Genomic DNA, 14,979 nt, shown 5'->3' with positions numbered 1-14,979 from the left:
GACGTCAGTTACACCTGAGCTTTTTCTGCTGTGAGAAAGGTTCATGTGTTGTAGGAGGAAACTCTTGACTTTTTCACCACGGTTTATAAAATTAATTTATTCCAAGTGAGGAAGAAAAGGAACATTTATTTTCAGAGGATGAACCAACGTCTGCAGGTGAAACAACAGGTGAGTTTAATTTACAAATGAATTGTGAGGGTAGTTTACAGTTAACCTGCAGATTAAAGGACAAGTTCACATTGTTCCAGTGTGTCTTAAACCAGCAGTCAGGTGTCCATAGTAACAGTGAAAGAGGTTTTCCTCACTGTAATCATTCCTCCTGTTCATACTGGATATTAAAAGATCCTTCAAATGTGCTTTCAGTGTAAGTGATGGAGGACAACAACCCACAGTTTTGTCATTTAAAAGTCTCTGTGAAGCTTATATTCAGCTTCATCAGTCTGAGTTAGTCATATCAAGTGGATATCTGACACATTTACAGTCTTTTTAGCATCAAATTCCCTCTTTGTGTTTCCTCGGACAGTGTTTCCCTGTTGAGCTGCAGGTGGAAGTATAGTAACAAAAAGAGGGACTTTGGCACTAAAAAGACTGTAACGTTGAAAGATATCTACTTGATTTGACTCATTTGGACGCTGAAGCTTCATATTAGCTTCAGATAAACTTTGAAATACATTTTTTGCACAGAAGGAGGACTGTGGATTTTGTCCTCCATCACTTCCATTGTAAGCTCATTATGAAGGGATCTTCTAATGGTCAGTATGAACAGGAGGAATGATTACAGCAAGAAGAACATGTTTCACTGACTGTTGTTTTAAGACACAAACACGTCCTTTAATATTATACTTTGGGTGAATATGTAACATTAAACATCTTAATAGCCTCATAAAATTATGAATTTAATCTGTGTTGGAAATTAAGAGCAGCAAAAGTGCCGTTATATGTGAATTGTAAAGTTACAGATCAAAAAAAAAAAAGATTAAAAGTCTACAGTTTGTTTGTAATTTTGTAAGAAAACCTGATTTAACATAGATATAAGATATAATTTTCACTGTAAACTGAGATTTGCTTCACTTTCTTTTAAAAAAGCAAAATTTCCTCTGATCCCCTCAGAGGAAATTAACATCCCTGACTTAACCAAAGAACTAAATGAGGCAAAACATAGAATTTAATATGACGTAGGCGACCCCCAATTAAAACATTTAATATCTTAACATTAATTAATTATCACAATGTGCAGCAACAATATGCACATTACAAGTGATCGATCATTAGACCGATGTAACTGTAATAATGAACAGAAGGGGGCAGCAGAGCTCTGACTCTGCCTTCATTGTTATAAATAAATATCCTTTATATATTTATATTTCAAGTCAGATTCATACAGTCGCAAGCTAATAGAGGAAAAAGTGAGCATAATTAAAACAAAAAAGATAAATAAACAAATAAATTACATTTAGTGTTTTTGAAGAAATAATTTGAAAAATGCCGTCAGCCATCAGTTAAAACACTGTTTAAGAGCTGGAAAGAACCTTTTTTTTCTGTCCTCTGTAAACACAGATAGAAACACATGGAAGGTTTCTATGTTCGGGGACATTTGTTTAAGATCTTTGCTGTAAACAGGATTCGACTTTCTCATTATGAGCGTATATTTAAACATAATGCAAGAGAATAAATGTAAAATCAGGGAGGTCCTGTCTGGTGTCTGTTCTGGAGGTTTTCTTCTTTTATTTAAAATATGATGACTCCAGTATTTGTAAACCTCATATTTTCAAGTTTGGACTGATTTTAGGCTGATGAAAATAGAAAAATAAACAATTTATTTATGTATTTCCCCACCAGAGCTTTATTCCTTGCAGCGTGCAGAGATATTGAGTCTAAATGTTACTAAAAAATGACAGAAAACATAATCAAAGAGTCATAAATTAATTTGGTGTCTGATCAACATTTAAATGCACTTCTGATGTCAATATAAATAAAACCCACCTGCACTACACTGAATATCTACTGGAAACCTTTTAACCTGATTCTACTGAGATCACTGTTCATTATTCTAGTTGCTGTCCTGCATTTCAATAATTTTAGTGACTCGCGATGGTCAAAAAATGCAGTTTAAATACTTATAATTTAAATACTTGACTGAATTAAAGGAGAGATCTGACTTTTTAAAAAAATTCTTATGTAAAACTTCCAGAATCAGCTAAAAATAAATATCAGTTTTACCTCCTGCACAGTGCAGAGACGCAGTAAATCCAGGATGTGTGTAGCGTAGCTTAGCATAAAGACTGGGAACAGGTGGAAACTGTTAGCCTAGCGCCACCAAAGCTACAATAATAGATAAAAAAAACAGACACAATTCTGACACTTGTGATTAAAATATTACACCAAAAGCTTCTGTATCTGAGTTATGGTCCGTGTCACATGCTGCGTGATAATTAACTCTGTCCGTCCTGCTGCCTGCCTTCGATCAGCTGTATTGATGATTGATCCATCACCTCTGGCTGTGGCTGCTCTTCACTGCACATATGAAGCTTGTGTGACTGTTCACTCAGGAACATTTTTAAGTAAAAAAAAAAAATCATTTATACTAAAGGCCTGAATTTATAGATAAAATCCAGAACAGCACTTTAAATAAGCTGCAGTTCCTCTAACAGCCACTAGATGCTGCTCCAAGAAAACTCTGAAGTGTATTAAAGCTATTAAAGGACAAGTCTGATGAGGTCTCATTGATGTCCAAAAACACATCAGTGAGTCACACCATTTCACAAATACTAACACCAAATTAGGATTAATCTGCCACTGAAAATAGTCCCCAAAATTGCTTTTCCTCCTGTTTGTTTGTTAAAAGTTACAGTGTCCAGCTGATTCAGGAAATTACTGGGTGTTTTTTAAATTAAATTAAATTTAACTATATTTTAGAGGTGTTTACTTATATTTATTGTATTAATTCTCTGTAGGTTATAACTACGAGCCATGTCCAACACATTAAACACTGTCAGCTCATATATTATAAAAATATTGATTAAAGCTGCTTTAATGTCTAAAGAATGGGAGCGTGCTTGCTTGTTCTGTACATTTCCAGCTCTATATTTATATTCTGGGGCTCTACTGGAATATCTTTGCATGATTTCCAGTTAAAACCTCCTTATTTATCTTCTACTGGTCCTTTATGCAGCCCCTCAGTTCAGCCTCTGTCTGAAACAGGCCGTTTTAGCTCCTGTCTCTTTAAGGCCCCGCCTCCTGATGAGCCCACTCTGCTCTGATTGGTCAGCTTCAGGAAGCTTCCTCCGGCTCCGTAGTAGCAGCATTTCACTTCTTGTTCTCCTTCTTTACTCCAAATGTCAACTTCTCAAATACATCCGTACATGTTGGAGCTGAAATTTGGTCCGAAATATGAGAGTGGACAAAGTGGAAAAACCACATGGAAACACCTTAGCAACCACCTTAGCAACCAAGGCTACAGAACGGACGACTGTTTGTGGGCATGTGTGAACAATCTGACGTCGGTGTGAGGAGGAAGTAGAGGTAACTTTGCAAACAGAGCAGGTTGAAGCCCTGACTTTTGACTTAAAGGCAACATTTTTTTTAAAATACGTTTTGGACCTTTGATCATGTTTAACATCCGACATCATAACAGGATATAAAGGACAGAAAACCACAAAAAGCAGAATATGTCCCCTTTTTAAGGACTGTTAAAGTTCCCCAGACCTCAGTTTGTGAAACACTGATACATCCACATGTATATTAATCCACAACATAAAGGGAGATTCTTTTTTATTTTCAGAAATGTACTTCAAAACCACTAAGGTCATTTATAAGGCATTCACAACATTTTTCTTTCTTTTTTTTTTTTTTTTTGTTTTTGGACATTTGAGACAGTTTTTGATGCTTTCAGAGAGGGTTTCCTAAAACAGGAGTACAACTAAGGCACAGCACTACCCCCAGAGAGAGAGAGAGAGAGAGAGAGAGAGAGAGAGAGAGAGAGAGAAGCAAATAACAGAAAACAGTCGATAAGACAAAGAAATGGCACTGGGATAAAACAAAAACAGGTTGATAGAAAAGGAATAAAACAGCAAATAAAGTGAGGCAAAAACAAGAAGTCTGGAAAGATCAAACCTGTCAGCTGAGATTATCCTCCAGAATCTTTATCAACATCTAAAACACTTTCAAACAATCTTTTTTTAAAAAAAATCCTCTTAAAAACCATCACAGCACGCGTCCAGAGAGCTTCTACACCTTTAACTTAAAAACTATACATCTATTATGAATTTAACAAAATACTGATTTACATCGACTCACTCGTCATATGAAAAATACATATCGGACATAAGACGGCTCTGACTTTTCAAATCTATGGCATTAACCTCGAGGAGGAACAGAAAATAAATAAATAAAAGCTGAATTTATTGTTTTATCATGTAAATATGGAAGCCATAGACTGCCATAACTGCTAAAAATAGATCAGATGTTTAAATGTCATGACGACTGTCAAAAAATTTTGAAAAATTTGGTGAAATTTAAGGATTCAAACTTTAAATCAAATTACTGTTGGCTTCATTTGAAACTAAAACATGTTTTTAGTGTTTTAAAATTTAAATAATAGTTTTATTTCACCTGGTCAGGGAAATTTTAACCGTTGTATTTCAGCATTAAAACGAAAGCACCAGAAACAAAAAAAAAAAGTTTTTATAACGCGACACAAAAACAAGAAAACTGCATCCTCTTATCGACCAATAAACCCTCACAGCTCATCAAAATAACAGCTTCTCGTGTTTTACAGTTGAATACTTGAATAAATATAGACTTTATTTGGCCGTAAAGTTAATAATAAACACATAACAGTCATTTTGTTCTGATGCTACTGTAAAGGGGGACAAACACCTGTCACGAAAGTATTCTGTATCTTAAATAATCCCTTTAGAGAATCCATTAGTGAGGATCTTTTTTGGTTTCTGATGCTTTCATTCTAATGTTGAAATCAAACATAATCTGACCTCACCTCATGCGTTCACTTTAATCCATTAATTTAGTGGCAGTAAGTCACTAATCTTTAAGCGTGTTTTTGGTCCTGTGCGTTACAGACTGTATTCACCCTTCGACCCAAACATCTGGTAACATCTGCAACGTGCGTCCATCATTTCAAATAACAATAAATTATATATATATAATAGTCACAATCATTTTAGAATAAATATGACGTACCGTTCGTGTCTTTTACATTAAGTGCTGACTGTCACAGAATAACAGTTTATTCACCCTCATGGTCAGAAAACCTCACTGGCCTCCAGTTTTGGTCCCAATAATATTGTCATACGGCAACAACACAAACACACAGGAAATGTTTATTTCTAAATAATTCAATAATATTTTTTTTTATAGTAATGAACAATGGATTGCACCACTAAGGATTAGGAGATTATGTTGCTGCATTTACATTTTAAATTACAATTAATAAATTTAATCTGTGATTATGTTTGACATATTCAGTTTTGGTTGAGATAAATGTGTAGCATGTAATTACTGTAAAATGATATTCATAGTAATTATGTTAAGTTAAAGGTGCAACATACAACATTCAGCCCCACTAGACGTCAACTATCAGCCGTGTAAAGACATAGAGGATTAACGGCGTCCTGAGCAGAGAATGAAGTCGCACTCACTGTGTGTGTGTTGTCCCTCCCTGGCCTCCCCCGTGTCCGTTTCCAACATGGCCGCCGCGTAACAAACTTTCTCATATTACAGCTGATCGGTTCACTAAAATATGTTTCTGAAAGCATTTGAGGGGAGAAACAGGCAACGCAGTAACAGAATATTGATCCGTAGTTGATCGGCTCTGCCTAGTTTGAGCTGTCTGTTTCTTTTTTTCCAAACTTTATTGAGTAAACGACGAGCTCATTTGTTTTGGTCTGAGATGATGGTGCTATAGTGCGACATCTAGAGGGGCTGAATGTCGTATATTGCACCTTTTTTTTTTTTGTAAGACATTTAAATTTCAGAACCCAATCTGTTCCCAAACACATCTGAACCTAAATTCAATTTTAAACAATTTTAAAGTAATGCAGCAAATACTTGTAGCTGTTTTTGTTTACTTGTTTTTTTCTCTGTTTGCATTATTGCAAACTGTTTGTTGCTCTCACATTAACATCTACACAGGGCAACTTTAATACCTTCATCCTCGCTGGTGCAGCCCAGGTTCAGTGAATATTTGCTGTTTTGGCACAATGTTTAATGTTTCCGTCACTGAGCAGCATGGAAATCTAAAAGGTGCATCTAAATGTTTTTGGGTGGCCTCTCCTCCACTACTATTACATCCAAACTGAGTGATTAATATGAAAACAGAACTTCATAAACATTATCAACTTAACACATATATGTATTATGATGATATTTAAATATAAAAATTAAGAAAAGTTTAATCAAAGTAATTTCTTACCCATCAGCTAGTTCTGGTTATTCTCTATAGAGACTCAAATAAACAGGACATTATGAATAAAATCATTAAGTTCAGACAAAATGAAATATAACCATTAAATTGTGAAATTGAATATATTTATGTTGCATTTATATTGTCTGTATTAAGTTTTTTTCCCCTATGATGCCTTCATATTGAAATGTGAAACATTTGGCTCTCCGTAACTTCCATATAAATTAATGCAGCAATAAACACACAAATGTTTTTCATTACAGAAATACTTAATGAATGTTATGTTGCAGTAATGTCTCAAATTTAAAGCTTGAATGACTCACCAATTAGTAGATTCACAGATTATTATTATTTTTTTTTTACAATCAATTTAAGTAATAAACCATAAATTTGCTGTTGAAAGCTTAAAAAATATGAATATTTTCTGTTTTTCTCTGCTTCATATCATCATAAATTAAACATCAATTGAGGTTTTGAGTAGACTCAGACATATATAGTATTATATAAATATGCTGATGGGTATTTTGCTATTATATTTTAGACATCTAGAATATAACTAATGGATAATAAATAATAACTGTATTAGCCTCAGAAATGTCTGACTGGAAAAAAGAAAAACAAACCAAACAGGGAAAGAAAAACTTAAATAAACCTTCCTGTGCTGTCGATGTTTAGTCGTAATAAACCTGCAGCTGAAATAAAAGTAGAAAAGTCAAAGAGCAGAGAGGAGAGGAGGCCGTTTTAACCCAAAAACCCACCGATACAAACATTTACCATCTGAAGGCCTTTAGTAACAAAGGCAGACGTTTTTTTATCCAAAAACACAAATCTAACCCACTGCACCAAATATCAGCATTTTTAAAATATTAGTCACTGACTAAAAAAAAAAAAAAACTAATTTGTTTTAAATAAACTTCTGAATAAATAACTCACGCAGCAGTTGTACAGTCTGATGCAGTCACATCAGTTCCTACAGCAAAGAGCAGATTTAAAATTAAAAAAAAAAAAGATAAAAGAATAATGAATTAAAAAGGAAAAAAGGAAGTGAATGTCTTCTGAGTTCCAGCATAACGGACGTCGTCTCACACTTCAAGTCTCAGGCGGTCTGAAGGATTCAGACATGGCACAGAAAGAAAACGAGAAAGAAACACACACACACGGGAACAGAGCCGTTGGGGTGTTGAGGAGGAAACGTTTCTTAATTAATTAATTAGTTCGAGTGGTGGAAAGTAACCGAGAGCATTTACTCAAGTACTGTAAATATTATATTCAGAAGAAAATATTGCACTTCACTACATTTATCTGACAGCTTTGCAGATTCACATTTTACATACAAAACAAGAGGAGCAGCTGGTAAAACATGCTGCTCTTTCAGGGCTGCAGCTCACAATTATTCTCATTATCGATTCATCGTTTAGTTCATAAAAATGTCAGATAAGTGAAATGTTCCGACAGTTGAAGGTGACGTCTTCAAATGTTTTGTTTTGTCCAAAATATTCAATTAATGATGCAAATGTTGGTCTTTATGACTAAAACGATTAATCGATTATCAGAATAGATGTAGATTAAACTAAAGTCAGCTCCGCCTCAACGAGCTTCATTAACTTGCTGCTTCCATCAATAATAATAATAATAATAATAATCCAATAATATAATACATGTACTGATACATAAAGGATCCATTCTGTAAAAGAAGTACTTTAAGTACTTTAAAAGGTAATTTGAGTAAAATTTTGAATGCAGGACTTGTATTTTTACCTTCATGTATTCATATTTTGGGACCACGTTCTAATAAAACAAAGATTATAAACTGTAATTAATGGATATATTAATTGTTAATAAATAGATGAGTCCAGTTTTATAGATCAGTTATAAACTCATTGATAAGAACATCTTCTGGGTTACCAGTTAAGAAACCAATAACCCTTTTAATTAATGACTGCAGACATGTTGACTTAATAGAAATATTAGTTATTGATGAAGCAGCTTGTTAATAGTCAGTGTTAATAGTTGTAAACATGTTGTAAGTAAATGGTTTGGAAATAGAAACATTAATAAAGTTAATTACAGCTTATAAACCTTTTCAAAAAGTCAAATCTACAAGTTTTTTTAATTCCTTTTTTTTTTTACAAGTTCATGCCGCTAAAGCTTCTGTTGAGGGTAAAGTTAACTTTCTAATTCAAACAAACAAATAACCAAATTAGAAGGAATTAAATAAGTATATTGAGCTCAGAAATTAGTCATTTTACAGGAATGATTTATGTGAATTTTTTCCTCCCCGACACCAGCGCGGCTCCGCATGAGAAGGTCTGTGGTTGCTAATAGCTTTTTTTTTTTTTTTTTTTTTTTAGACCCGTTATCTCTGAATCACAGCTGAGGAATCTTATCTCAAAGAAACTAACGAGGCTTGTTAACCCCGAGATTTAATTACAGCATTATCTCAAATATACCAGTTACTCTTGACTCAACCTTTCTGGATATTATCTCAAAATATCAAACCTTGAATTATTTCTGGATAATTGACTCTCAGCCGATGAGGCGTCAGAGCAAAAAAAAACCAAAACAAAGGTCGTTACACAGAATGTTGTCTTAAGGAAATAAGATAATAGTTTCTGCTCTTCAACAAATACTTGTTTGGGATTTTTTTCTGGTGAACAATTATACATAATAACATTGAAAACAGATTGTGAGCTACACAAAACATCAATTATAAATTTTAAAAGTTTTTGCCAATTTGTGTCAGGTGACTTCACTAAGGAAATGGTTCCTGACCTGGAGGTCATGTGATGATGAACGGAACAGGACGTCTTTCCTCTCATCAAATCTTTTCTTTTTATCTGGTGAACTGAAAATTAATCGTACATCTCTTCAGACATCTGAAAATGATTCAATTTAAATGAAGAAAGATGTCGTTTTTATGGTTGAAATGGTCACAACCAGCAACGAGGAGGGTTCACAAGTAGACGAGCCAGAAAACACTGAGGACACCTGACAAAATACATATTAGAGGATGAACATTTGTGCAACCTCGATGTCATTTTGTTGCACCTTTTTTTAAAAAAAAAAAAGTTTTCTAGGCAACTAATTATTTTCCAGGATGTTTCTGTGAGTTTTGAGAACTATGACTGAGAAAACCGCATAGCCGTGGATTAAACTCTGATCTTGTTTTGAAAAGTTTTTCTGTAAATAAAATACAAGCAGAATAAAAAAACTATTTATCTCATGAAACTGAACCCCAACTAACCCCTGATCAAAGCTTTGTCAAAATAACAGGCCTAAAAATGAGCAACCGCGTTTGTTTTCAGCATCTGAACATGTAAAACTCACACTCACACACACTCACACACGTCCTGATCCAGGGAAACACTCGTACAACAAGAGGTATAAAGTTCTTCTGACATACAGCTTTGTAGTCCCACGTAACAGTGAGAGCAGCAGACTGAATGAAGACTGAAGGAGGATTTTTTTTTTCTTCCCCTCAACATCTGAGTCTCTTCTTCCCGTCGCTGCCTCCAAAGTTCGTCCCATCGTTTCCTTTCTCTCCCACCTCGCCATCATCGTTCACAAACTTTTAAATAAATAAATATCAGACACTAAACAGGACATGAGCCCCACGCCTTCCTTCATGTGTTCCTCTCCTCCCTCAGTCCGTCCGTCTGCTACCTGATCCGTCCGTTCTCTCTGGGCGGGGTCAGTTCAGACTTGGGATCGGGGCTGGCGGAGCTCCAGGCGGTGAGGCGGCATCGCTGCATGACCGGACAGGCGCTGGGGCCCGTCGAGCACACGTCCGCGGCGGACCAGTGGCCCTCCAGCAGACGGTCCAGCCAGCGACGCAGCGGCGCCCCAGTCAGGCTGGCGTTGGCCTCGGCCTCCTCCACGGCGCCCAAGCTCACCGGCAGCTGCAGCACCGGGTTGAGACCGTGGAAACTCTGCTCCATGTAGGAGTTCCTGGCCGGGCCGCCGTGCAGCCGCAGAGACGCTTCTGGATAACGAGCAGGGAGATGAAGGGAGGAAAGAAGGAGAATTTAAGATCAGTTTTAAAAGCTCTTTTCACACTTAAAGCTCTTCAGCCATTCAACAAAAAACAGAACCAGAACCGAGAACGTTGGAAAAAGAAAATCAGGTCATTTTGCCTCATATATCTGGTGAAAAACCCAGAGTGTTGCTTGGTAACACTTTACTTTAAGTTCCTCTGACTGGCATTTATGCACAGTTTATAAACTAGAGCTGCAACAATCACTCAATTAATCAATGAACAGAATATTAATGTTTGTTTTTTTTTCTAAGCAAAAATCCCAAATGTGAGGATTTTATGTTTTCTTTGTCTTCTATGATAATAAACTAAATGTCTTTTGTTTGGTCCGACCAGCAGCCCCAAAACCCAGACATTAACTTTATAGATAAAATGATGACTCCATTTCAAGTCAATAAATATTTAGCAGATTAATCGATAATTAAAATAATCCCTACTATGTTGTAAACTTCTCAAAAAACGTCAGTATAAAGTCTAGAGGTTGTGATATGAAGCACAACAAGCTAGTGAAGCTGTAAATAGTAAAGGGTTCCTGCACATGCTCAGTAGCATCTACCTTACACAGAACTACTCTCCAGAGACTGAAAACATGATGCTGTTATTAGTCTTTGGAGCCGTTTCTAAACAAACTAACGTGACCAAACTCTTTATGATGAAGGAACATGTCACCCAGTGCAGCGGTGTGACTCACTGATGTGTTTTTAATAGTTTCTGGAACAACAACGGAGGAATAAGATAAATCAGGCTTTGATTCACACACACAATACTAGTTAGTAGATCAGTTCATTGTTGGTTTGGATCCAAACATGAGATTTGATGACAATAAGAATAATATAACCCCAATGTTAACCCTTACCCCAACCCCTAACCCTTACCCTAACCCCTACCCTAATCCCAACCCTTACCCCAACCCCTAACCCTTACCCTAATCCCAAACCTTACCCCTTAACCTAATCCCAAACCTTACCCCTTAACCCTTACCCTAATCCTAACCCTTACCTTAATCCCAAACCTTACCCCCTAACCCTGACCCCTAACCCTTACCCCCTAACCCTTACCCTAATCCCAACCCTTACCCTAACCCCCTAACCCTTACCCCAACCCTTACCCACTAACCCAACCCTTACCCCAACCCCTAACCCTTACCCTAATCTCAACCCTTACCCTAACCCCTAACCCTTACCCCAACCCCTAACTCTTACCCTAATCCCAACCCTTACCCTAACCCCTAACCCTTACTCCAACCCCAACCCTGACCCCTAACCCTTACCCCCTAACCCCTACCCCAACCCCTAACCCTAATCCCTAACCCTAACCCTTAACCCTTACCCCCTAACCCTAACCCCTACCCCAACCCCTAACCCTTACCCTAAACCCAACTCCTAACCCTTACCCTAACCCTTACCCCCTAACCCCTAACCTTCCCCCCTACACCTAACCCTTACCCTAAACCCAACTCCTAACCCTTACCCTAACCCTTACCCCCTAACCCTAAACCCTAACCCAACCCCTAACCCTTACCCTAAACCCGACCCATAACCCTTACCCTAACCCCTAACCCTTACCCCTAACCCTAAACCCAACTCCTAACCCTGACCCCTAACCCTTACCCCTACCCCTTACCCCAACCCCTAACCCTGACCCCTAATCCTAAACCCAACCCCTAACCCTGACCCCTAATCCTAAACCCAACCCCTAACCCTAAACTGAACATAAACCCAATCTAACCTTAACTTTAAAACTAAAACCCTCAAACAGTCGTTGGAAGGTTTGTCCCAGTGTGAAGAGCAGACAAAATGTCCTCACTGCCAAGGTTAAAAACTCGGATTGGTCTCACAAAGATACACAAACACACACACACACACACACAGAGAAACACACACATAGATCAGGCATGAATGACATCAGATACCACCTTCACATTACAGCACCAGCCCATAAAAACCTCACTGTCTATTCCTGCACTGGGCTTTACTTTACAGTTATCCCTTGTGTGTACACACACACACACTCAGACCTACATTCATTTCCTGGAGACTTACTCTAAACCTAACCTTAACCACTGACCCAAAAATCAGCATTTTACCGATTTGGGACACTGCATTTGTCCCAAATTGGACAAGCCGTCCTCAATTAACTGGTCTTTGTGTTTGAAATTTGTCACCAAAAGTAGCTTATGACAAACACACATACACACACGGAGGACTGGGAAGGTCAAACAAATCAAACGCTAACCCAGGGGAGGCTAATTCGAAAAGAGGTGACCCTGTGTGCTGCTGAGTGAGAGTGACTGGATACTGACACTATAAATATATGGATCCATGGTGTTGACAGCTGTGACAGCAGGGCCTCTGCTCTGTGAGTATATGTATGTGTGTATGTGTGTGTGTGTAATTCAAGTATTAGATGTGCTATTGACATATGAACTACAGTCACCCCTCTGAAGCTTTTGAATATCATTTCAACAGGTGTTTGCAGTGCAGAGTTTGAAGGTTGATACTCCAACTTTGTGCCTATGTTTAGCAGACTTTAAGATGCAATAAGATACATCCGCAAAATAACTGCGATATGTCAGCAGGAGTTTACAGGTGAAGCCGCTCGATCCTTTGTTAGTCTGAACTTTTCAGTCTGTCTTTACCGGTAGAGCTGATCCGGCTCGTCATGAAATGTGGCTGAAAGCTCCAGAAGAAGGGACATTGTGGTAAGAATTTTTTGTTTCCTCTTTACTATAAACTCTTCAAATTTAGCATTTATAAGCAGTATATAAAATTTAAAAAATGGTTTATAAAAAGGGCTGCAAGTATTTAACAATTATCTTCATTATCGATTAATCACTTTGTCAGAAAATGGTGAAAAATATCGATTACTGTTAAAGATGCAACTTAATCAACCTGCGACGTTAAATACGTTATAATGTAGATATAAGCATATATAAGTGTTTATTAATGTACTGTATTTGTCAGCAATTATTACCTCTACTATGAAGACATATTTTGTTTTACGATATTGTCATTCATTATCTGTTTATAACTTATATCTGCTGTTTATTTCATAACGTTCATATACTTCTTATAAATGTTAACTAAGGAGGTTAAAGTTTCACCACCTCCTCATATGAATTTCCAGAAAAACTGCTCAACAGTGATATAATTACATGTATCGTGATGATGACGTGAGTTTCCACTAGTGTGTGTGTGTGTGTGTGTGTGTGTGCGTGTGTGTGTGTGTGGTCTGTCCTCCTCCCAGGTCTCCATGGTGACAGAGGTCATGTGGCTGAGCTCATATTTTGTTTTGGCGGCACCTGAAGGTTGCTCGGTGTCCTATTGATCACATTCTTCATATATATTATATTTCTATTATAACACATCTGTCGTCCTAGGAGAGGGATCCTCTGTTGCTCTTCACGAGGTTTATTCCATTTTTTTCCATTAGAGGGTTTTTCAGGGAGTTTTTCCTTCTTTGAATCGAGGGTTTAAGGACAGAGGATGTTATATTGCTGTACAGATTGTGAAGCCCCCTGAGGATAATTTGTGATATTGGGCTTTACAAATAAAATAAAATAATAACTGACTTGATGAATTGATGACGTCTGCTGGTAATCTGGTTTCTCGTGTTCGGTTCGCTCACCTTGCTGTATCGGCTGTTGTCGGTGGAACTCCAGCGGAGCCACGATGAAGCTGGTCTGGCCCAGCGGGGTCCAGTGGTGCAGCACCCTCAGCGTCCACACGCCGGGCCTCAGCGGCGAGGTGAGAGGTGGCCGGTAGTGGGTGACCTCGGCGGAGGCATCCACCAGGATGTCGTAGGTCGCCGCGATGACGTTGGTGGGGTCGATCCACACCACGGTGGCCGTCAGGTTGCTCTGGCCTCGGCTCCAGCGCTGCACGGCCACCGGCTCGTCCTCCGGTCCCAGCAAACCACCCCAGTTCCTGAAGAGACGCTCCTTAGGATCCCAGTCCATCCCCACCTGGAGAACAGGAAGAGACTCAGACTGCATCTCTCTACTGGTCTCAAATTGGGTTGCAACTCAGAATGATTTTTTATCATCGATTAATCTGCTGATTATTGTTTCAATTAATCGTTTGGTCTATAAAACATCAGCAAACACAAAGAAATGCCCACAATGATTTGTTCAACCAACAGTTCAAACCCAAAAATATTAAACAATGAGAGGATTAGCAGTTCTGTCTGAAAAATGACTTAAAGATTTCTTGATTTATCAAAATAGGTTCTCTACTGATCGACTAATCGTTGCAGCTCTAGTCTCAAGCTGCAGGGGTGTCTGGAAATATTTACTTAAATATGTATATTGGCTTCCAGCTGATTTTAGAATTGATTTCTAGGTTTTACTTATTGTTTTCAAAGCAGCATCCAGACGTAAACACACTCAACCTCAGATCCAACAACTTAAAACTAAAGGCTCTCAAACTCTGAACAGACTTCCTGTTGAAACTCATCCTGCTGCTGTGTGAATTCCTTTCAATCTCTCCTAAAAACTCATGTTCATACATTAACCCTGGGATCCCAC

The 14,979-nt window shown here is 37.7% G+C and overlaps 1 protein-coding gene and 1 long non-coding RNA gene across 2 annotated transcripts in view; one reads left to right on the top strand and one right to left on the bottom strand.

The window, feature by feature from the left end:
• Nucleotides 1-9: 9 nt before the first annotated feature.
• On the top strand, nucleotides 10-14,196 carry LOC121884560. Its single transcript, XR_006092360.1, has 4 exons — nucleotides 10-168; nucleotides 13,099-13,155; nucleotides 13,701-13,862; nucleotides 14,116-14,196. It is a non-coding gene; the product is annotated as an uncharacterized LOC121884560 (long non-coding RNA).
• LOC121884451 (xylosyltransferase 1-like) overlaps nucleotides 7,688-14,979 on the bottom strand; it is a 49,388-nt gene continuing 42,096 nt past the window's right edge. Inside the window, exons 10-11 of the mRNA XM_042393282.1 lie at nucleotides 14,082-14,418; nucleotides 7,688-10,403 (exon numbers count right to left, since the gene is read on the bottom strand). Coding sequence (XP_042249216.1) covers nucleotides 10,081-10,403; nucleotides 14,082-14,418 — 660 coding nt within the window. The 3' untranslated portion in view covers nucleotides 7,688-10,080. The remainder of the gene's footprint in view (nucleotides 10,404-14,081; nucleotides 14,419-14,979) is intronic.

Source organism: Thunnus maccoyii, chromosome 18 (genome assembly GCF_910596095.1).
Source record: "Thunnus maccoyii chromosome 18, fThuMac1.1, whole genome shotgun sequence".
Taxonomy (NCBI): domain Eukaryota; kingdom Metazoa; phylum Chordata; class Actinopteri; order Scombriformes; family Scombridae; genus Thunnus; species Thunnus maccoyii.
Note: the sequence above shows the minus strand (reverse complement) of the source record. Positions and strands in the feature narration are given on the sequence as shown.